The following is a 23,792-nucleotide window of genomic DNA, read 5'->3' as shown; positions in this document are numbered from 1 at the left end:
CATCAACATGACCTAGGTCTGTTGTGTTTATAGATGAATAAGTGTTATGGCAGTGCCTGGACTTTACTGCTAATAAAAAGGCAGGTACACACCGTGTCTGTAGTGGATGTTACAGAGTCACAGAATATTCTGAGTTGGAAGGGACCCACAGTGATCATCAAGTCCAGCTCATAAGTGAATAACCCATACAGGGATCAAACCCATAACCTTGGCATTACTAGCACCAGACTCTAACCAACTTTGCTAATTTCAGGATCATTCTTGCCCAGACTCAGGAAAGCTTTTGTCATAATGGATTCATCACAGAACAAGTCCCATTGTGATAGACAACATGCTATTGTCAGTGAATCTCCAGGCTTCTATGTTGACAAATAATGAGGACAACTTATTGGCAGTGTGACTGGCCTTGGAAGGCTCATTGACTATATTCAATGTGTGTCTGTGTGATTGAGTGGCATAACAAGTGTCTCACACCTGCAGGTAGGGTGGACCCAGGCTGAAGGAGCATACATAGCCATCAAGGAAGTTCTGAGGGCAAAGATTTGGACTGGGAAGGGGAAATGCCCCCTCTCTTTCTAGTCTCTCTCCAATCACTCCAAAAACAGATAGGCTGGATCTGTGTGTAGAGAAGGCTCGCCAGGGAAGTCAGAGGATATCCTTGGGGTTTACATGGCTGCTTTCCAAAGATTGCTTCAGACATTCACTATGAACAGTGCACTACAGCTATAAACAGCTTACTTCAGCTATCTGCTTGCCTTCTGTCCCTCTTCCTTGTGTCAGGAGAATATCCAAGGCTCTACTACGGGATCACAGGATTTATTGCATATTGTCTCTGTCTTCCACTGCATGGATCTGTGTTCTCTTTCTTTGTTTCTTGGCTTTAAGTTCTTTGGTGTTTGGTGAGGCATCTTAACAAGAGTGATCAGAGTTTAGTTCTCCCATGTATTTTGCTTCTTTCTGTAGCTCCTCTTTTGGCTTTTTGGTAGCTGCTTCTCTTTTTCCAGAGGGAGTATTTCTCAAGTGATTCAAGAGTTAGTGGTTTTCTGAGCTATATGGAATATGGATTGTTATGAGGTGGGACTGTGAAGCCTGGAGAAACTTTTTCAGGACAGTGTTTCTGAGTAGAGGTTAATCTTGGTGGTGCCCTTCTTACGAGAGATCTGCAGTATCTGCAGGGATTACACCCATCACTAGTGCTGGAATCCATCTGGGGCTGATTCATCACAAGTGGAGTTACAGTGGTGATTAGGGAACTCAGCCTGGATTGCTCTACTAACCCAATACTTGGGGTGTTAACAGGAGTGGCTTTAAGGCAATGCAATTAGCTGCTACGGCTTTCCAGTGAGGTGCCATTGTACATTTGTCTAACCTTGGCTATTTCTGTTCGCAGAGAGGGCCCTGCTGTAGTTCCCCAGTTGTGGCAGTGAGATGAGCATGGGATGCTCAGCTCTGAGTTCCTACTGAGTTTTCCAGCCTGGTGATATTATCTCAGAACAGGAGTATAGTAGAGATTGCTCCCACACTGTGAAAGGGGTTCTTCTCCTTTCTGAAAGCAGGACATACCTGCTATCATCTCAGATTTCTCTGTGTATTTTTCTCTCCTGCAACCCAGTAACAGCCACAGCCTGGCACAGTTCAGACCAGCAGCAGTACTGTACAACAGGACTGTGTGCACGTGAGAGAGCTCAGGGATTGTTAAACAAGAGAGCAGTACTGAGAAAAAAACATAATAAAAGACAGTTCATAAAAATGAAACAAAATAATCTGTAGTTCTGGAACAAGTATGAAACATACTGAGTTAGGCAGCAAGGGGGCAGAGCAGGGCAGGGCCAGGAGACTGCCACATGTCTAAATTAACCATGCCCTGTAGTTCTGCCTTCCAAGGATTTTGAACAAAAAGTGACATTGCTTCCTGTGTGCAGGAAATCTTGGTCAGAGAAGGATGGAAAAAGGAGAAAAAGTTACATATTCCTGCCTTGTATTCACACTGGAATTAATAAAGAATGGTGTGATGTTAAAGTCATACCAACCCTTTAGGATCCCAAGTATCAACACAAACCTCTGCCCTACAGTCTTAGCAAACAAAATCACTAAAGCTTAAACACACTCTCCTATGATAATAATAATAAAGCATGATTTAATGGTATTTAGAAAATGTTATTAGCTCAATAGCCTTATTAGCTATTAGCTCAAAAGCCACACTTAGCCAATGTGGAGTTGTGCCGTTCTGTACGAGGCCCCCTCCCCACTAGTCACTCTCCCCCCATGTTAATTGTCTTTGAAAAACATCCCCTTTTCTCTTGCTTTGATGCAGGGTGACAAGACTTCTCTTGAGGGGTGACAATGAAGGCTCTCCCAGGGTAGCTGTTGTACTGTTCTCACTAGGAAGACGATAGTACTAGCACAGAATGAAATATGGCAAGTGGAGTGACAGCAGCTGTGTCTGGAGTGGCCTCAGATCCTATAATTACATCTCCTTTTATTACCTCTGCTAATGGCCCTCCAGGATGACAGAAATGATAATAAATTAACAGATTATGAACTTCACTTGCCACAAATTATGTGACTTTTTTTTTTTTTAATTTGGGAGCTCCCACTGCCAAACCACTGAAATAAAAAAGGAAATCACACACACAAAAAAAAAAAATAAAAAACCTGAATGTCACATCAGCTACTGCAAATAAAGCAGCTTTTCTCAAGCTGCACCTGGAAAGGAGGGAAACATTCATGCAGCTCTGTGCTAGAGCCAGGGGCTTCTCTTTTGGGAGCCTAGGGATGGCAGTGGTGCATTAAGCAGCACCTTTCAGGATCAGACTTGAGAAAAGCAGCAAAAAACAGATCACCAAGGGTATTTGCTGGATGCTGGGCCATCAGCAGCTCAGGAATGCAAAAGGGTTGGATTCTCACAATTCATGGGTGCTTAAGACAACCAGGCAGTTAAATTTCACAACTAGAGACTCCCTGGTGTTATAATCCTATAATAGCAAGCCTATGATTTTGGCCAAGTAAAAGCAGCATTTACTTTTTCTGATCTCAACTTTGATAACACGAGAGAGTTATATGATCATCTCTTTACTGCAGTAATTCAGGCATAGTCCTTTAGCCCTTGCATTCCACATGTGTAAATACTGGAGGCAAAGGGTCCTGATTCTGTCAAACGTCTCAAGTCCAGGCTTGACACCACAGCACTCTCTCTTCACACCCTCTGCTGGAGCTGAAGTCCTTGGCTACCTGGGAATGCTTCTGGCCAGGGGCTTTCCCGGGTGGGTGGGGCAATTGCAGCTGGCTCTCCTGTTCTTCTTGGCACAGGTCATGATCTCTCCTGTTCTCACCTATCATAAGAGCCTCTGGAAAAGGGCGATAAACCGGGATGCTGAATGTACAGGTTACTGCTAGGGTTAAGTAATTTTTTCTACTTTATTGTGTAGCAGAAAAGTATGAGCCATGCCTGTCCTGGATCCTCTTGCTCTACTACATGGCAGTTTCTCAATCTTTAACAAATTTTGTTGGCAGGCTGCAGTGAGATGATGGTGTAACCCCTTTTGTAATCCAAACAGGGAATGAAGATGCAGAAAGGCCACATGACTGACCCAGAAAATGGACTTAAAGCAGCAGCCTAAATGCTGGACTGATCTCCATGGTCAGAGCTAGGAGAGGGGTGACCAAAGGAGGGAATTCAGGTTCTAAAGACTGCAGCAGTGGCTGTGCACAGACAGCATCATTACCTCTGTCTCAGGGCTAATCTCATCAGTTCCCTGTCTAGCAGGCAGAACTGGGGAGACATGATCCCAAGCCTTTGAGCTGCATCACCCTACACTTGGACTGAGTCAGGAGGGCTGCATTCCAGAGCAGCACAATTCTGAGTGCAGGGCATAAGGGGCAGAAGGGTGAGGCAAAGGACGAGGCACACACCTCCCAGCCTGAGCAAGAGGTAGGATTAACCAGGATTTAGGGCTACATGGAGTACAGGAATCAGTCTCACAGTCATGGAGCTGGATTTGCAGCTCTTCTCCCTAGTAGCCTGGACTCCTCTTTAGCTGTTCCCTCTGACACTCCTCCCCAATGGTTTATTGATTCTTCCCTCCCACCCACTGCTCCCCTCAGACCTTGCACTCACAGCACGTGACAGCTGATTGGTATCTGTTAATTAATGTGGCCTGGGGCCTCTTTTCTATTCAGTGGCCTGATAAGGGAAATTGGATGTCCAAGGGCTGCCAGGCCATTATCACCCTTTGCTTCCCCTGGCAACACAAACACAAAACATGGCATAGAGATAAATAAATACCACTAACCCACCCTTCTGCCTTCCTATCCCCAGCTGAGATAGTGCAGATAGAAAAAGAGATCCCACAGTCAGTCAATATAGCAATCATCAGGTCTTTTGTTAATTGCCAACTTGATAACAAGAGAAATCAAATGATTATCATGGTGACTGGCTACGTAGGCCCTGATGTGGGGCCAAGAACTGTGAGCAGAGGGGTCTGTGGGATAAAGGAGTCCAGCTGACCCTCGAATGCAGCCAGTGGGCTGGGAGGCTTCTGCACAGAGGCTCGTGAAGTCTCTTGGTGATCCCTGAGGCTTAATATGCATCTGGGGAGAAAACTGACAGGGGAGATGGGTGGAGCATCGCTCTCCTAGCTGGGAGGTACCTAGGTGTCCCATTCTCTCTCAGCCCTAGGAACCTTTAGAAGGAAGAAGCTGTCAAAAAAGTCAGTTTCTGCCTGTTTGTGATGGGCAAATCTGCCTAGAGGGGACCAACACATGGTGCATGACATTTTTGTTTGTAATGGCTGTTATAGTGCCCACCTCCCAGGATCTTTCATCGTTTGGCCTTCAAGGGTAGCTAGTATGGAGGGCATAACAGACACAGTTTTCCTTCCCATGCACTTTTTTTTTTCCCCCCTTGAGGTGGAGAGTGCCTCTATGTTTTGTCCTCTCTGCTTTCTCAAGTAGACTCTGGGGATGTCAGGGTCTATCTCCAGATGGTGATTGCTCTTTCCGTATTTGACGAGAATATTTGGTTCATTCCTGGGTGCTGGTTCTACTGCTACCAGGTTTGGCTGTGATTTAGGTACTTGTAAGGCTCCATAAAGGTATTTTTGTCACTGGATAGGGTTGTTGGCAGAGCTGATAGTGTGGAGATCAGGATGTGATGAGGAATAGACGAGGATTCTGTTTACAAATATATTCAGCTTTTGAACACATTTCGGTGCTTTGTCATGACTGGACCTTTTCTCATGTTGGCAAAGTCTGAGATTGTAGTTTACTTGCAATTCAGGCCTGCCATTCCCATCTATCACATCAGATCTTCTCTACTCTTTGGTCCCAGCTGCAGTACAAACCTACAAGAGGAACAGTGAGCAGGACAATATGGTACAGAACAGTTGCTGCTATAAAAAAAAGCAGTGATCATTGAAACAAGGTTATCATTAACTTTGGGCTGCCATAAATGCAATCAGAGCATCCGAACTCCTGTTTGAGACTGTGGGTGGGCATGGGAGCAAAGAGAAGGATAAGGTCCATGTGTGCTGATTGCTACAGAGATAGGGTCACTTTAGTGAGCTTTTTTTGTTTTTCTTGACAGCAGCAGGTCAGTAGGGAAGAGTGCTTGGTTTGAGTCTCGGGACACTAAGGACCTTAGGCTCCTAGAGGCTTTGCTGCTCACCCATTTGACCCTGCTTGTCTTTTGCCCTGTCAGGGTTCTCCAACCTCTCCCTCGGGGACCAGATGAGCCTTCTTCAGAGTGCCTGGATGGAAATTCTCATCCTGGGCATTGTGTACCGCTCCCTGCCATATGAGGACAAGCTGGTCTATGCTGAGGACTACATAATGGATGAAGAGCACTCTCGTCTGACAGGGCTGCTGGAGCTCTACCTGGCCATTCTTCAACTGGTGCGCCGCTATAAGAAGCTCAAGGTGGAAAAGGAGGAGTTTGTCACACTCAAAGCTCTGGCCCTTGCCAACTCAGGTACAGCCCTGGCCCAGCCAGCCTTGTAATCAGGGAGTTAAGGCTCATGCTGTTATTTGGGAAGAAACTAGAGCCTACCGCCTGAGACTGCTCTGCTTGTGTCATGCAACATTCTCAAAGCTCCTTTCTGTCCACAGAGCAGGACTTAAGTTTGAAAGCAGGGAGAAATGAGGCTTACTGCTGCTGCAGCCCCAACTGTGCTCTGGCCCTGTAGTAGAGAGTGGAACCAGACAGGGATGGGTTAGCTGCTGGTTTCTAGAAGTAAAAAAAGCCCTTCTTCATTAGCAAACCAACTCCAGTGCCATAAGTTCCGAAAAGGGAATGTGGACCACACCTGCATCCACCTCAGTAGTGTTGGTCAGGTACAGCAAACAGGGAAACCCTGGTCCCAATTTCAAATGCCACCAAAAGCTGTGGGGTTGAAGCTGCCTGGTCCTGTCCTGGAGATGTTCGGTGACCACAGACACTGAATTCCCCTTTAACTGGGAGACAGTGTGGATCTGGATTACAGCCCTCAATTGATCAGGCTGCAGTGTACAAAAGCTGGACAGACACGTATGTGCTCAAGAGTCCCATACTGCTAAAGCTACTGTGTGACGAGGGCTCCCTCTACATCCCCTGAGTCTCATTGTCTCGCACCATATCTCCTTGGCGAACCGCATCATGCAGGTCACAAAATTCACCCTTGCAGCCCAGCCTTGAAACCAGTATCTGTTTGGCTAAAGCTGTTTTACAGAAAGACACCCTGTGTGAAGCTGGAGAGAATAAAAGAGGGTGAATCTACATCTTCCATAGTAGCTGACTCTATTAATTAATTGTTCTCTCAGGTGTTTGTTTTTTTTTAAAGGCAGCATATCTTTAATGTCTGTTTGCCTGAGTTCAGCCTCCAGAGATGAGTCTTTGTTGAGCTGTGTCCTATGACTCCAGGTCTTTTTATACCTAACAGCTTGCCACGATAAAGTTCCTGTTCCTTAGTTGCATTCCTTGGCTATGGATATATTACTTCAAGTGTAAGGTCCAGGATGCTGTGAGGCTGCCCTACCCCACCATTTTACACCATTCTGTTCATCTTTGCCATCCATACAAGTCATAGCAGTAGCAAGGTAAAAGAAAAAAGAAAAGAAATAAATTTCTTACAGCTCATTGATAAAAATGTTGAGTAGCATCTGGGGTTTTTACTGATCTCCTGGATTTTCACTAGAAAACTCCTCCTGCAGGGTTGATTCACCACTGACAGCTACTTTGAGATCTGTCATCTAGCCAGTTACTAATCAATTGAAAGTGTTCTTTATTGATATTGTATAGTGCTAATTTTTTAATGAGAATGTCCTGTGGTCCTAAGCCAAGGGCCTTATAAAGCCCCAAGTCTATTATATCTGTGCAGTTAACTTTATCAACCAAACTTGTAATCTCATCAGAGAATGAAATCAAGTTTATTTGACAAGACCTCTCTTCCAAAGTATCATGTTGACTGGCAGTAGAATCACAGAATCATTTAGGTTGGAAAAGACCTTTAAGATCACCAAGTTCAACTGTTAACCCACCAAAAAAACATGTCCCTAAGTGCCACATCTGCACACCTTTCATAAATGTCATCAGTCTTAACTGAATGTCACCTTTATTTTTCCTTTATTTTTGCCGTGGTTCACATCAGGCTAGCATAGAAATTATCAGATAAAACCCAGGAAAATATGTGCGTTATTAGAAATTTTTCAGTCATCTTGAATTTCTTAAAAATACCAGGACTTTTAATCATTCATCTGCCCTAGATGGCCCTCAGCTAGCAATTTTAGAACTGTTAAAACCAAGATATCCAGCTCTCCTATTTCTGTGAAGTTTGCCCTAATAGTTCTAATATGTTGCTACATAAACAACAGACTAAGAAATCATCATCATATAACACAAGTACGTAATGCTTCTCTTTTCTAAACAAGACAGAAATACTCACTGAGGACTTCGGTCTTTGCTGCACTGCTGTTAATAGTTTAATCATCTCCAGGTGAAGAGATACGCCCTACAAATGATCGTTTTTCTTCTATTTCTTAAATATTTATAAAACTTCTTTATTGTCCTTAGCCCTTCCAGCCATGGCTTTTCCTCCTATGTCCTTCACTTCCCTTATCGATTTTCTACACTTCATAACTTCTGATTCATATAAATTGCTATCTAGCTCCCTTTTTCAATTTCTCATATATTGCTTTTTTAGCTCTAATTGCTGCCTTCACTTTGCCACTGAACCAGGATGGGCAGATGGCCAAGGCTGGCGTCTCTCGACTGTGGAACAGTGGCTTTTGGTGATGTAATCAACTTGTTAAAGAACCTGTCTACCAGGAAGGTCATGGGATTAAACAGGAAGAAGGGCTCCTCAGAGAGGCTGAATTGCTAAGGTAGTGGTTGTGACAGAATAAGTGCCCCACATTTATCTGGCCCATGCTATGAGCAGAGACACTGCAGGATCTGAGCCTTGGTGCTGTCAAGTTCTTCACAGTGCAACAGAAGCACTCTCTGTTGTTGTTCACTGTGTTTTCAGGACTAAGCCCAGAGTAAGCCTTATGAGACAGTATGTACCAGGAATGGAGAAACGCTGAACAAAGTCAGAGCAGAACAACTAACACTCATCAGATGCTTTGGGTTCTGATTCCAGTGGTGTGGACTAAACAAACCAAGGTAAAGGTCAGGAAGTACAGGCCAAAGCATGTTCTCAGCTGGATGGAAAAATCCCCTCTGACTTCACTGGTTTCTCCTACTGCAGCTAGAAGTGCAGCTATGTAGGAGCATAATCCACAAAAATATTGCTTTGTTATTTGTATTGAAAGATAGGAAAGTAAAGCATGAGATTTTGGTTTTCATGTAATTAAAACTTCTCGCAACACATGCATAAGGAAGCTAGTAATAGGGCAAGTGTATTTTTCTACTGTAACTTAACATTCAACCTTCACATTCTTTTAATACCAGTTCTTTTTCGTTGTGTATTTTTGACATGAATAAACGTCTGCAAGTATGTGTCTGCATGCAAACAGCTGATTGCTAAAACGGTAGGAAAGCAGTCTGGACCAGGCTTCAGCTCCCTTGAGTCAGAAATAGGGTTTAAAGATGAGCACTTAGATTAGCACCTGTGCTGTCTAAACCTGCTTTCTGCCTTCCCTCCCATATAGATAAATTCTTGAATTTTCCTTATCCCTGCTGGGTATAATTGCTCATGCAACCCAGGTTCAAGGGACTTTCCTCTCTTCCATGCGGCCCTGTGTATATTGACCCTTTGTTTCTAGGAATACAAACAAATGAAAACAGAAGTGGGAGCTCAATTGCTCTTCACCAGAGAAGAAGCTGACAATGGGCTGATCTGAGTATGCAGTGTGACACACCAAGGACACCTGCCAGGACTGGCAAAGATAATTCAAGGGAACTTTGTCTTTAGTAAGTGCATTTTAGAGAGCTGAGCGATGAATTCTTAATGCCCAGAGCAGCAGGCAAGTCCCAACAATATGATCACCCATTTTTTAACAGAGTAGAAGTGCTAAGACTTAAGTCGTTACCCTTCAGAGCCAGCAGTCTTTTTTAAAGCATTCCTAGGTCCTCTTTCCTTAGGATAAAAATTGATCAACCTATGTATTGAAGAGCTCTCCAGCTTAACACACAGCACATATTCATTTTAGGACATGCAAGATTGTCCAAACTTTATTTCCTCTTTTTTTTTCCCCAATGCATTTTAATGCTGAGATGGAGTGAACAAGATCCAGATCTGGCAAGGGGATGTGTAGCAAATTCTGTACCAATGGGTCCTGTGAGGTTCCTGCTCCTGCCAGAAAATGCATGAGTCAGTTGAGGAGGCAGTGGGCTTTGTCCATTCTCACAACTGCCCTGTACCCCATGCCAGTGGTGCTGGAGAAGGGTTCCCGGCATGAAGCCTGGCTTCTAGGCCAGCTGACCCTCGGGGACACGGTCAGGCAGCCTGCCCCCATCTCAGTGCTCTGACAGCTGTAAAAATTCATAGCTATTGATTTCGTAATTAACAGTTTATCAATGCCATCGATACCGGTTCACTGATGGATTGCAAGGAAATTAATCCTGCAATGTTGTTTTATTTTTTGCAGTCAGCTACCAATTTTGAGCTTTCAGCAGAGAGAGGTGGTGGTGGGGCAGGCTTTGATCTTTATTTCCCAAGTTCCTCTTGCTATATACACGTAGTTATTTAATGCTGTTGTCTTGTCAATATCAGTACCCAAAACCAGAGCACCCACTTTGACCTGCACCATGGCTCATTGCCTGGTACTTCTAGCACCCGCTGGGATCTGCAAACTCTTGACAGGCTGTGTTTACTTCTCCCCCTTGTGCCTCTAGCCAGAAGGACATTGAAGAGAAAGGCTGGAGGATGTTTCCCTCCAAGTTTCAACTTTTGATACTTCCAGTCTCCAAAATGACCTCTGCGAATGAGTGGGAAACAGATCCTACTCACTTCTCCTGGATTGTGCATGGAAATTTTTCAAATGTGCTGCCTGGCTGGGAGAAGTTGCCAGACTGACTTGGCAACATCCTTCTCCCTCCCTACTTTTCAGAATTGACCTCTGTGTCTAGCTCAGGTCACTGTGGTGACCTACCAGCCCTTCTCTGAGCTCCTTTGCCTGGTCTTTTGGGTACAAAGTGTAAATGTAGCAAGAACAATTCTTTCTCAGTAGGCTTCTTGAGAATACAAGCCTTTAATATCCTCTAATTAGTGAATTCCTTCTAAACAGCTTCTTAAACAGCTTTCTTGCCAGACATAATATTTTCCCAACTGTTGTAATACTTTATAAATCATGCATCATAAATATTTTTAAATTAAATGTATCTCATGAAATTCACAGTGTCTAATTTGTGACTGTGTTCTCCATAGAGATGACACATGTTTCTACAGAGATTTTGGCAGTTCAGATGGCTTTCCTCCCCTTCACTGCTGTCACACTGGGGAACCCATGTCCTCACATTTGTGTTTGTGAGTAGGCTGAGCCAGAGCACTGCCACACTGCAAAGCCCAGGCTGTGGTGGCAGGCAGTGCAACTACAGGTGTGCATGTGTGCTTGCCAAAGTGTCCCTTTGCTGTGGCTTCTGGATTCATTGCCCTGTGGCAAGAATCTTTATCAATGGGTTCAGTATCGATTAAAAGTCTCTGAATAATGAAGACATGGCAACAGTGTCTCCAGCTCTGTCAGGGTTTTAAGAAAGAAGCAAGAGGAAAAAAGAGCAAACCTTCAGTGATGCTGTGCCTGGTTAGCTTTTCTAATCAAACCTCTCTGCTCTTTGGTGCTGCTCTCTGGCATTATGACTTACCCACAAGTTTAGCAGCCTGTTCCACACGATTTCCTAGCTCGACCCTGGACTCAGTCATTACCAGCTTCACAGACACACCAAGGAACTGTCTAGCCTTGCAAACCCTGCTAGCCCCTCTGACAGCTTTTAGGAATCTAACTGGCAGCCTAAGGGAAGAGGAGATGTGGGTTTCCTTTATTTAAGCAGGAAGCTCCCTGAGCAGCTGCTGGCAGTCTCTGAAAACAGGGGCATATGTACAAAGGTGGGTCTGGCAACACCCCTGGGCACGCTGGTTGTGACCTACTGGGGCTTTTCTGTCTTGCTGACACCCTGAGCAGCTGCAAGGCAATTAGGCAGTTTAGACAGATGAAGCGCTATAGCAGTGTTAATTATTCTTAATGAGATTGCTCCCAAGCGGCAGCACAGCAGCTGCTGCCCCTTGCAGGGTGACTCTCACCATAAGGAGCATGGAGGGCAAGTAAATGTGCAAATCACAAAGGCTCCTGGCCGACCCCTGCACAGCCTTGTGGTGGCTGGCAAAATGGGCAGCACACAGGGCACATGTGTCACCTACCCCTGGCAACCTTACTGTCTCTGCACTGCTAGGGCCAACACACTGGGCTGCTGCCAAACTTCATAGCAGCAGCACCAACACCTGCCAGCAAGGTGTTTTTTTCCCCTTAAGAAACAAACCAAACCAGCAACAACACTCCCACCCCCACTCCCGGGGAGGTGGGGGCATGGGGGAATGACAAAACCAAAACAACCAACAACTACAGAAAAGAAGGAAAGAAAATATCCTTAACTTCAGAACCATAAAGGATTTCCTTCCTCATGTCTGACTTGTCTGTTTGCTGTCTTTTCTCCCTTCCCCCAGACTCCATGCACATAGAGGACATGGATGCAGTGCAGAAACTCCAGGACCTTCTCCACGAAGCCCTGCAGGACTACGAGCTGAGTCAGCGCAATGAGGAGCCCCGGCGAGCAGGCAAGCTGCTCCTGACCTTGCCCCTCCTGCGGCAGACGGCTGCCAAAGCTGTGCAGCACTTCTACAGCATTAAACTGCAGGGCAAGGTTCCCATGCATAAACTCTTCCTAGAAATGCTAGAGGCAAAGGTCTGACAGCCCCAGCGCCAGCCGACAGTGGCCGGGGAACAAACTAGAAACAAAGATGCAGACAACGGAGTAATCCAAACAGCAGCAGCAGCCACCGCCGGCTTTTATCTCCAATCATTTATTATGGAAGAATTATTCAATGTCTATCTGTCGGCGTGACTGCAGAATCTTGTGTACAGAAGGGGGGAAACTTTTAATCAGTCACCTGTTTCTCTTTTTTTCGTTGTTTTCTCTGTGGGAAATACCTGAATATGCTCTTGCACTTGTTGAGGCGGTCATCGGGGCTTAGCCCCTCTGATCAGCGATGCTCTCAGCGCTGTCCAGGCTGCCTGCTCCCCAGCTCCCTCTGCCAGTGCTAGAGGGGGAGTGGGGACAAAAGCAGGAAGAGAGGAAGAACAGTCAATATAAACTTTATCTGCTGGTGTTATGAGGGGTCAGTTAGAAAGGGAAGCAGCCGTGGTCCTTCTTTTTGTCACCTTTCTGCCTCTAACCATAGAGCAGATGCTCCTTTGGAGAAGAGCACTGCTGGACCTCTCCTGAACAAAAAGGTTGCCTCCCAGGCTCCTCTAACACTTGTACATACAGGCCCCACTTCTTACCGGGAAAGATGCTCCTAACTGTGTAAGATATTCTGCGACCTTGTACAGTGTGTCATTACGCCTGGCTAGTCCATCCCATGTACAATCCCTGCAGGCCCCTGAAGAGGTAGGATGTATGTCCCTGAGAAAATGCAAGTCTTTCCCAAATGGTGAGAGAAAAGAGCCTGATATGCTGGGTTGACTTGATAATCTCTGCATCCTCTCCTATGTGGTGCTAACTACAATTCTTCCACACTTTTCACCCTGTAGTGTATCAAACCTGCCTCTTCAGCTCAGCTGAGTACCATTCCCCACTTGTTCCTTGTGGCAGAGAACACAAGGTTTGTCTGCATGGTTACTGCCCAAGTATCAATACACCCCAAACCAGATCTTTCCTAGACTTCACTAAATGATAGCTCTTTGCCTCCACAGAGACTTAGGCTTAACGCCAAATTCTAGTTAGGAATCAAGGGCACTGCTTTTCAGAGGAGGCAGCTCCAGAGCCTGAGAGATTACTTTTTTGTGACAGCCTAGGGAAATAAATTAGACGGTGGCATAAGACTCCCGATACTCCAACTACTGTCTTCCCCTGCCTCATCCCATTATCCTCAACAGTAGGAAAAGAGCAAACATATATTATACCTGAGGCTGTAAGAGGCTCTCTTCCTGATCAAAAAGCAAATAGCTGACCTTGGGTTGGTAGAAGAAGAACTGGAGTAATGTTTATTTACTCCTCTTACATACCCAGGTTTCTGCTATCTCCAAGGCCTGGTTTATCAGCTCTGCTGCCTAAGCCATACCTGCTGCATTCTCAGTAGCCAGAGGGAAATGTAGGTGACTGACAAAACTGACTGCTGGCATTCTTTGAGACTTTATTTTCTAGGTCACTTCGTTTTAAGCTAGCCTGAGCTGACACAACCTGAGTGTCCTGTCTCTTTTGTGGTCAGCAGCAAGGCAGTAGAGGTGAGGAAAAGCCTCTGATCTACATTTGAGACACCACTGACTCTATTACCTCTGTTCTCCTCAAGCTTCCATCCCTTCCTGGCTTCCCCAGGAGACAGGTGGTATGGCAGAGGAGTAACTTGCCCCCAGCAGGAAGTCTTCCAAACCAGGGTTGCAGTGTGTGATCAGAGAGACACTGGGTGCTTGTTTTCTACTGGAGCAGAATGTGTCACAGCAGGGCTGTCAGTGCTGCAGAACCCTGCCCGGCAGACTGAGCTATGGATGCTGACTGATGGTGACCTCTCAGCTCTTGTAGCCAGCCCTCACCTTGTACTTCAGTTAGTTCAGTTCATCTCCTTTGAGTTCTTCCTATGCTACACAGTTGTAGCTACTTCACTCATTTTGTACTTCGTTGATAAAGGAATTCAGTCTTACTTCAGGCATATTAGTAAACCAACAGAGACCTAAAGGGCAGAAGGCACATGGGAACTGGAGCTCCAACAGCAGTAGCAATTACACAGTGGTCTTGTGCTTTGAGCAGATACTCATGCTTCTCTCCCCAGCTCCCTCCCAGAGGCAGCTGGTGAGAAAATGAGAGGCTTTTGGTTGCACTCATGATCCCTGTACCCATCTGTGACCGAGGGACCAAAGTAAAATGCATGCCACTGCTACAGAGCCAGCTTGCCATGTGCTGCACTCTGGTAACTCTTCCTGGCTGTGGCCACTCCTGAAGGAGTGCTTTTGCAGATGTGTTATGTTGCTTTATTGCCTGTAAGTTTGACTCACTTGACCACTGTTGCAGTCTTGCCGAGTATGACCCAGCTCAGCTACAGCACATTGTGTCCCAACTTGCTGTACAAAGGTAGCTGTCCCAAAATGGGCTGAAAAGATCCTAAGAAGCAATTCTTACTCTGTCAGGCCCTGCTGGAAAGGTCACTTACACAAAAAAAAAAAAAAAAAAAAAGAAAACAACCAAAAAGACCCCACCAAAAACACCCACCCAAAAAAAAACCCAAAAGGCTCTTCTATCTTTGTTGTATTTGGACTCAGGCTGCTTTCCAGAACAGAGAGCCAGAACTATTTACAAAACACAATTATGGAAAGCTGCCGAGTTAACTTCTAGCTCACAGAAACCGCTGGCTATTTAGAGTAGGGCTATGGTATGGAGGAAACTCCTGCCTTGACAGAGCAATATAAAGATACCAAATGCATTTTTTTCCAGGAACTTCTTTCTCCATTAAAGCTGCATAACCTTGGAGCCCATCTGAATATCCTCCATTGCTTGAAGATAATATGCAGGGAAATGTTTGAATTGCTTCTGAAATACGATGGGAACTGAAGCAGACAGTACTTAGCATATATTAATCTCTTTAAACAAGGAATGCAAGCTCTCCCCAGGAACTGGGACAGAAACACCTGTCTAGATTTAACCCTTAAAAGGCTTGTACCATCCTAAATTGGGAACCAGGTCAGGTCTCTTGGGCCCTTCAGGCAAGTGCAGGAATCACATACACCTGTTCCCAGTTACTCTGATCTGCTGTGCATCACTGGTATTATCACACGGCCGCTGAGGATGGTAACATCTTAGTGTAGTCGTCTCAGTCCGCTTTGAAGGAGGAAATTAATCTTCAGCAACTGCTTAGGTCTTTGAATGCTCACAGTCTCTTATGAAAAGGTCTGGAGATGTGGAAGGTGAGGCATGAACTAGGAAATGGGGTTTGGGTCAATGCTCTTATGCTGCTCACTTGTAATATAAGAGTCACAGAGTCAGGTCCATACACCTTTCCTTCTTCACGGATCAAAAAATGATGGAGCTTGAGCTGTTGGGACACAAACGGGCTCTATGACTTAAAGAAAAGCAAAGCAGTAGAGGTAAGTGTATCAGTGACAGTTAATAATATGAAGCGCACACCAGCAACTACAGTAAAAGCAGCTCCAGCCCCTGATTTGCATATGTGGATAACAGAAACCAGGTACCTGTCAGCTACTACAAAAGGCAGTTCTTCCCAAGTGACCAGCTCTTCTGTTTTAGGCACATTCTTCTCTGGGAACACCAGTGTCTGGCCTGTAATGCAAAACAAATTTCATGGGGATCAATTAAAATAAAAGGTAAATTACCACACGGAATTTTGGTTTCTGAGGAAACTTGGGCATTACACCTCGCAGCAAAACTGTGAAGCTACAAGAAATGCCCCCATAACAATCAGGACCTTGCAGTATTGCTTATGCTAAGGGGGCATTGTTTTCATAAGCTCTGTCATCTTTTTTTTAAAACTATTATAAGTATATAAAATAAAACATGCTGCACCAGAAACATGTAAGCAGCTATTAGAGGGGAAAGTCATTAAGAAAGACCCTAGAATGTAACTTGTTGAGCTTATATTACCAATCAGAGCTAAGAAAAAAGAGCTTCCACTTTGTATCCACAAGCTATAGTCAATCATATGGCCAAAGGTCACTCTGTTGTTCTTGTGGCTGGGTTATGTGGAGAAGTCGGAGAGAGACAGAGGCTGTGAGAATGATGCAGGGAGTCATAGACGGTGAAATAAACAGTATCTACTTAACTATTATCTGCTCCTAAAAAAAATAAAATAAATAAAATAAAATAAAATTTAAAAAAAAAAAAGAAAAACCTGTTAAATAAATTGTATTCCTGTGGTACAGGTCATTTCAATCAAAACAAGAAATAAAACACAGAAATGTAAAAACTAACCCAGACAGAGTAATGTTTATTGTGTTTAGGAGGTGCTCTGTTCTGTCCCTTGGGATGCACATAGCCTCATAGAAGGGGCTGGTGTGGGGGAAGGTGTGATCTGTGCATGCTGCAGAAGGGTAGGAGAGCACCAGTCCTCTCACTTAGAAATGCTCATTTGGTGTTTTCCCATATAAAAAACACTTCTCAGCAAGCTTCTGAGTTTTTGTGAGATGAGCTTTGCTGAGGACTTGTTAAGACAGGCACTGCTGTCAGTCTCTTTCATGGACCAGTCTCTTCCACTCATCTATTTTCTTCCCACATTCTACACTTCATGGGTACAAGGAATAATCAGGAGCTAGCAAGGAAAAAGTCTTGAAGTTGTTCCAGTGAAAAACAAAACCTCTCATTATAAAACAGACCACTGGCTTAAATCCAGCAATGACATCATGAATACTGCAAGTGTAACAGCAGCTGCACAGTGCTGAAGTCATGGCATTTACATTGATCGAGTGGTCAAGTGGTGCAAGAGGGAAAGCCCATAGCTGCTTGAGAAAGCAGAAGGAAATGTGCTGTGGGAGTTGGGGCAGAGATGTGAGAAACAAGGACCCAGGGTTTTATTCCACGTCTGATTCTATTGAATACAGACAGCATCACACTCTGTTTAAGCACCTCCATCTCCACGTGCCTCAGCCAATGCTGCTAAGGTCCTTCTGGGCAATGGCACTCACTGGGATGATGCATCTAAACGAGGCAATCAAAAGGCCTCTTGGCCTGCCCTCAGAAGAAGGGGGTAGCTGAATTATTAGTGGCCGGTAAGAAAGTCCATGGTCTAGAAATGAGCTTGAATGAAAAAAAAACAAGATGATCACAAAGCTGGAGAGGGAGGTGAAGCACAATAAGAACTTACACTTACAAGAGCTACCCCTAGCCCAGTCACCAGCACTCTGACTGTAACAGGCACAGTCTTTGAACCAATAAAATCCCCTTCCAAGTTCACATAGGCAGCTCGCAGCCCACCTACATTGTGTGCATAGGTCCTCTGAATGTTATATCTACTCACAGAAGGTTTGGATTTGGCCACCACAGTAGGACTTTAAAGTGGACTGTACTTCAGGTTAAATATAGCAGAGGTATGCTATATGTGTATATATATATATATATATAATATATATATATATATATATGATATAGTTGATCTGTGACTTCGCAAAAGGCAGTAGTTTTGGGGTTCTGAAAAGTGTATGTGGCAGTGGAGTTGATGGTGTTAAGAGATTAGTAAAGGTAGCCAGAGGACTACAGAGAGCCTAGGCCCCACTCTTCACACACACCATTCAAGGATTGTGAGTTCCTTGGTCCCTTATTTCTAAAGTGGAAGCTGCCTTCCTGGGAGTTCTCCTTTGTCTAGGTGTTTTGAGGTTTTCCTTATTTTGCTTACTTGTGTTCACTGGAATTAAAAAAAAAAGGGTGAGAGAATTGTCTTCATGGTAACTACACAGAACATTGGGAGAAGCAGAGGCCAACCTGATATTTCCTCTTACAGAAGAGCTTCACAGGAAATACTAGGAAAATACTCTATTTTCTCTGATCAGCTGGAGAGGAAAGAAGGTTTCTTTACTAATCAATGTAGAATTCTCTAAACACATTTTTCTCCCCCAAGTTTAAGCTCTTCAACAGGTCTTGGGCGAGGCTAGAAAAGTCAGCTCTGAGAGTAGCAGCATCCAAATACGAAGTAGGAGTGAAGTCACAGGAAAGATCTGAACTGGTCAGAGGCTCAAAGCATTTTTTGCAAGAAAAACTGAGAAGACAACAGCTACCACTGACTCATCACAGATTTGCTAGAGGCTTCAGTGCTTCACAGATCCCTTCATAAATGCAATGAATCACATGCCTACTGCAACCATCTCTTGGTAGCACATGCATCTGTGTTGTTTCAGATCACAGACCCATTTAGACCAGTGCCCCCTCTGCTAACATGGCCAGCAGCAGATGATCAGAGGAGAATGTAAAAACATGGCAAGGAGGTATAATTAAGTCTCCCAGCAATTTAAGGATCAAAGACTACCTGAGCTAGATATGTATGTGGTCTTTGCATTTAACACCCCTCAATGATTTTTCTTACATTAATTTCTCCAGTTCTGTTTTCAAACACAAGCATTCATCCTTCACAGAACCCTGCAGCAGTGAGTTCCATGGATCAGTATCTCCTTTGCCTACTCTGAGTATACCATCAGCTCATCCTATTTCATGCTCCTACAGCTTGTATTAGAAGACAAACAGTCCCCTGCTCACTTTTCCTTACCATGCACAGTCTTTCACGTTGCTTGATTTCACCCACCTTCATTAATTGCATTTCCAGCATTGTTAATTCTTTTCCACCACAACACTGAAAGCAGTCAATGCTAGAAGTAATTTTCTATTACCATTTACATTATTAAACTTAAACACATTAACCAAACTTTTGTTTATATTTTTTGTCAATGGTTAATGCTACTACAGATCAGTGATCTTCTGGGTCAGTTTTAGGAAGTATAGTTTCATCAGATATTTTTCAATCTAATGAACCCTTGTAACCAAGCCTGGGGTAATCACATATTAGTTTTTGTCATTGCATCATAAAAATTCATCAGTGTCCTAAGGGACTAATGCTCCCAGCATTAGCACAGGTGTCAGCTTTTCAGGGTGCTATCCCCAGTTCTTCCACTGCTTTGAGCATTTCTAGCTCAGACTCACTTTTTCTAGCTGCAGAAAATATAAATCCTTACCACTGCTTCTGCACATTTCTTCTTTCCATCACTGCTCTGTTTCTCATGATGAGGTTCCTGCTATGATCTAGCCCGTTTCCCTTGATAATCTTTGATATATTTTTGTTTCTTCACTAATGGATGATCTCTCTTTCTCCCAGCTCCCTCCTCCTGTCCTATTTCTGACACAATGACCATGTGGGTGAGGAGGCCACCAGTGAATATCCAGTCCCCTGTGGCAGCTGACCATACCAAGTTTCTCCAAACCCCTGGCAAGATAGACTGTTCCACCTCCTTTAAAAACAAGGCCCCTGTGGCTAGCAGCCAGCTCACTGTTCTGGATGCCTTTCACTTGGAAGGAGGGTTGCTCCAGCTAACTCCACTTTATTGTCCCCCATTGCTGAGGCTTTGCTAAGATGTCCTGGCTTTCCAGTCCTGCAAGGAATGAAATGCCACCCAAACGACACTCATCAAACCAAGGGGAGGGCTACAGGAGGGCATTTGTAAAATGACACTGTTGATGCCATTTGGGCCAGATTATCCTACTTATGTTTGCAAACAGGAACAAAGTACAGGCCTGAGACACAGTGCATAGTCAGACTACATCACAGCAGCTTCTGCAACAGCTCCAGTTAACTAGACAAACTATGCCAAATCAGAGAAATACCACACTCACCTCAGGCTCCACTGCACAACCCAAGAGAACCTCAAAATCCTGACGGCATACGCCGGCAAGGCCATGCAGCAGAGCAGCACACAACAACATGTGGTGTTGCCAGTGCTTTAATTAGAAAAGCTACATTCACATGATGCTGTGTTCACCTGGTAAATAGTTATTAACCCAAACTGAGTTACAGCAATTATAGAAACACCACCAAATTCACACTCAATGATCAAAGAAAATAAAAACATTTTACAGATAAATCATAAACACCTTCTAAATGTGTCTAGAAATGTAAACATGAGATAAACAATCAGTAAAAAAGAACAAAGCCTGCCTGGACATACATTGAGCTCTGTTTCTCTACTTGCTTGAATCAAGAGAACACCTTGCCTTTTCAAAAGAAAAAGAAAATATCTGGATTAACTTAGGACCTGTGTACTCTGTCATCTGTGAATGAGCAAGTGAACAGGCAAATAAAATGTTCTGTGTTTACCAAAACGATAAAGTTATTATCATAACTATAAAAATACTATGTAAAAATCTGATTGATATAAAAGCAAATGTGACACCATTTTGCAGATCTTCCCCGAGCCTGTCAGCCTATGCTGGAGGCAGAGTAAAACTGTGAGAGGAGTAGAAACTTCCTACCCTGAAGGTATTCTGAACTCTGTAAGAGACTGCAGCTGGATAATGCCACTACCCAGCACACTGAGCCATAATAGCTCAGCACTTCCTTCTGCCACCCATTGCCTACTGCAAGCCTTTTGTGCAGGAGCCTCCTTTTCATTCCATGGCTGCTCACTGCACACAAAACAGGCCCCTGGCTCACTCTTCTTCCCTGGGGCATGGAGCGTGCAATTAAGTATATCCTAAAAGGTAGTTGAAACCCAGTATAAGTGATGCCTGGGACCTTTCAAATTGTGGGAGACTTAATAACTGCATAGGATGAATCAGCTTGGACTAGGACTTGAGAACTGTCTTGGGTTTTGCTTTTCACGTGGAACATGTCCACAAAACAGGGTATCCATGACTTGTTCCAGAGTTTGTGATTACCCTGTGTCCCAGAGCATATTGCTAAGTTGCTCCTGTCAATTCTCTGGACATTCTCACAGATAAAGATAGTATTGGCTACCTACAGCTGCCTGACTGCTGTGCATGTTATTTATTCCAATACAAAGAATAAATAACTTACCCCCAAGTTGTCAGTGAGATACCATGCTAAGCACAAATGCTGTCGCCTCCTTGTGCCAGGTTCTGGCCATATACTCTGCTGGTTATATTTATTCTCACACAAGTCATCACAGCAAATGCCCATTTCATTGTGTTTGGCTCTGCACTCTCCACAGCACAAGTTGTTCAGATAAGCATTTTCCTTTTCAAAGATCAAGAGTCAAAGAACAGAAACTGCAATAGAAACTGTCTGGGCTATGACTATGAATAGCTGCAATTCAGCTGTGATATGCCAAAGGAGAAGGACTAACCTGCACTTGGACAGTGCTTCATAAGGTGAGCAGAACTGACTAGATGTCCTTCACAAAAGTATCCTGGTGACTTCCCAGCCATGATGGAGAAATGAAATAATTTCTTCCATGCGCACTCATCACTTAATTAGTTGCCCAGCAAATCAGGAACACACAGTACCTCTAAAACAAACAGGAGAGAAAGAAAATGATATAATCATAACACAAAGGGAATATCGAGCAGCATTGCAACATCTCTATCTTTCAGACTTTGCTGAGGAATCCAACACCCTTTGCAGTTAGTTTTATGCTTCACAGTTACTGCTGCTAAACAGATTAAATAAATAATCTCTCCTCTGTTACTTCTCTCCTTTCACAGTCCTGTCTCCACTTTTTAATGGGTATGGGGAGATGTGGACACAATATTACTTCCCCGCCAGTCCACACCTTAGGTACCTTTTTTTTTTTACTGTCGGATCATTTCTCATAATTAGGAAGGTTCCCACTCAGATATATTTAGAGCTTTCAAGGAAAAAAGAGTGAGAAAAGAGGGGTAAACTTAAAAAAAGTGATACAGTTTGTTCTTTACCTAGTTGGCATAGCTAGCTTTGCTGCTTGTTTCCCTTTCATCAGCCTGGCAGGAAACCACAGACAGGAAGATTTTTGCCCTACCCTCACCACCAACCCATGTGTCAGTGAGAGTGCAGGGAGCAAATAGGAGGCCAATGTGCTCCTGGAAAAAAAGAAGAGAAGCAAACTAAGGAAGACACTAATGTCAACTTGTTCCTCATCTCAGCCCTCAATATGACTGCTCTGTTCCTTCTTTTCCTAGGGTGAATCTTGAATGATTTCTCCTGGTTTGAAACAGATTCAGGAAAGGAAAGGGAAGAAAAGATACACAGCAAAAGGGAGAATGAGTCAATTCAGAGCTTCAAAATCAATGAAGCTTAAATACACTGCTACATACAGAAGGGGTGGAAAGCAGATATTATGTGGTTTTACTGCGTATTATTACTTCCAGATGAGACAGTAATATTAAGTGGCATGAGAAAAGTTTGTCTGAACAAGGCAGGCAAAGCCCTGCACTCTTCAAAGCCAACAAAAAAGCTGAAATATATTTTTCCCATTAGCAGGAGATTTCCCCATATCCTCATCACATTCTTTGTTGTTAGGGAATCATCATAGAATCATAGAATGGCCAGGGTTGGAAGGGACCTTAAAGATCACGTACTTGCAACTCATCTGCCAGGGACAGTGACGACTTCCACTAGACCAGGTTGCTCAGACCCCCATCCAAACTGGCCATGAACATTTCCAGGGATGGGGCATCCATAACTTTTCTGGGCTACCTGCTCCAGTGCCTCACCACCCTTGCAGAAAAGAATTTCTTTGTAATACCTAATCTTCCTAATATCTAATCATCCCTTTGAGAAGTAAAATTTAACCTATTGCCTCAAATCTATGTTTTGATAGCCAGGAGCAAAGAATTCAAAGCAGAAGGAATAAGAGATGTTAGATTCAGAGTACAGAAGTTCTGGGACTGCTTCCCAGCAGTAAAAATTGTGGCTGCTGAAATACAGCTCAACCTGTATAAACTTGTGTGAGACAGGGTCCCTCCAGCTCCCACATTCATGTGTCCCTAGTACTCTGTGGAGAAGAGAGAACTATAAGTGCCTTTGCAGCACACAAGAAAGTGAAGAAGCAGGCCTTAAAGGCAAGTATTTCTGCAAACATTGAAAGATAGTGCTTCTCTGTGCCAGATTGCACCAGAGAGAGATCCACTGGAGAGACCTCTCTCCTAAAATTACTCTGTTCAAGTAATGAAGATGAGACACCTTCTGAGACTGAAGTGTCAGGAGAGAAAATGCTGGAACAAACTGCTAAAGAACAAATAAATGACCAGCACAGTATATCGTGTACATCCAAGAGATCTGTAGGAGTTTGGAATGGAAGCTGAGCTGCTGAAGACATGAATTCTCTCATTAAAGTCAGCTGTTATACTGGAGTAATGAAGGGTAGCAAATGCTGTAAGTTGTTCTAAAAAAGGCATTTGGGATGATCTGGGAAGTCACAGACCACTGAGCTTTACTTTGAATCAGGTAAATTGGTTGAATTATCAAGTAAAATTAAAATCACAGGGAAGGACTGGCACAAAGAATTCATTTAGCTTTGCTCCAGTGTCCTTGCCCTCTTTCCACTGCTCCTCACTAATTTAAAATTTTTGTTGATTCTTCTGAAGTCTCCTGCTTATATCATTCCTCATTACTTTTTGTGCATTTGGCTATATCCTACAGAAAAAATGGCTTTTCATCTTCCCTCATTCCACCTAATTATGTTCTGGG

General features: G+C 44.0%; 1 protein-coding gene and 1 long non-coding RNA gene across 6 annotated transcripts in view; one reads left to right on the top strand and one right to left on the bottom strand.

Annotated features, from left to right (window-relative positions):
- Positions 1–14,869, top strand: part of ESRRB (estrogen related receptor beta) — a 128,525-nt gene extending 113,656 nt beyond the window's left edge. For all 5 annotated transcript variants that reach the window (XM_051806379.1, XM_051806380.1, XM_051806378.1 and 2 more), the window contains 2 exons: positions 5,699–5,968; positions 12,132–14,869. In XM_051806379.1, coding sequence (XP_051662339.1) covers positions 5,699–5,968; positions 12,132–12,376 — 515 coding nt within the window. In that variant the 3' untranslated portion in view covers positions 12,377–14,869. The remainder of the gene's footprint in view (positions 1–5,698; positions 5,969–12,131) is intronic.
- LOC127479441 (uncharacterized) overlaps positions 3,572–23,792 on the bottom strand; it is a 122,993-nt gene continuing 102,772 nt past the window's right edge. The window contains exons 6-8 of the long non-coding RNA XR_007907563.1: positions 21,472–21,633; positions 15,868–15,955; positions 3,572–5,342 (exon numbers count right to left, since the gene is read on the bottom strand). This is a non-coding gene — a long non-coding RNA (uncharacterized LOC127479441). The remainder of the gene's footprint in view (positions 5,343–15,867; positions 15,956–21,471; positions 21,634–23,792) is intronic.

The sequence above is a fragment of the Manacus candei genome, unplaced genomic scaffold, assembly GCF_025592945.1.
Source record: "Manacus candei isolate 608988 ecotype Guabito, Panama unplaced genomic scaffold, ASM2559294v1 h1tg000067l, whole genome shotgun sequence".
Lineage (NCBI taxonomy): Eukaryota > Metazoa > Chordata > Aves > Passeriformes > Pipridae > Manacus > Manacus candei.
Note: the sequence above shows the minus strand (reverse complement) of the source record. Positions and strands in the feature narration are given on the sequence as shown.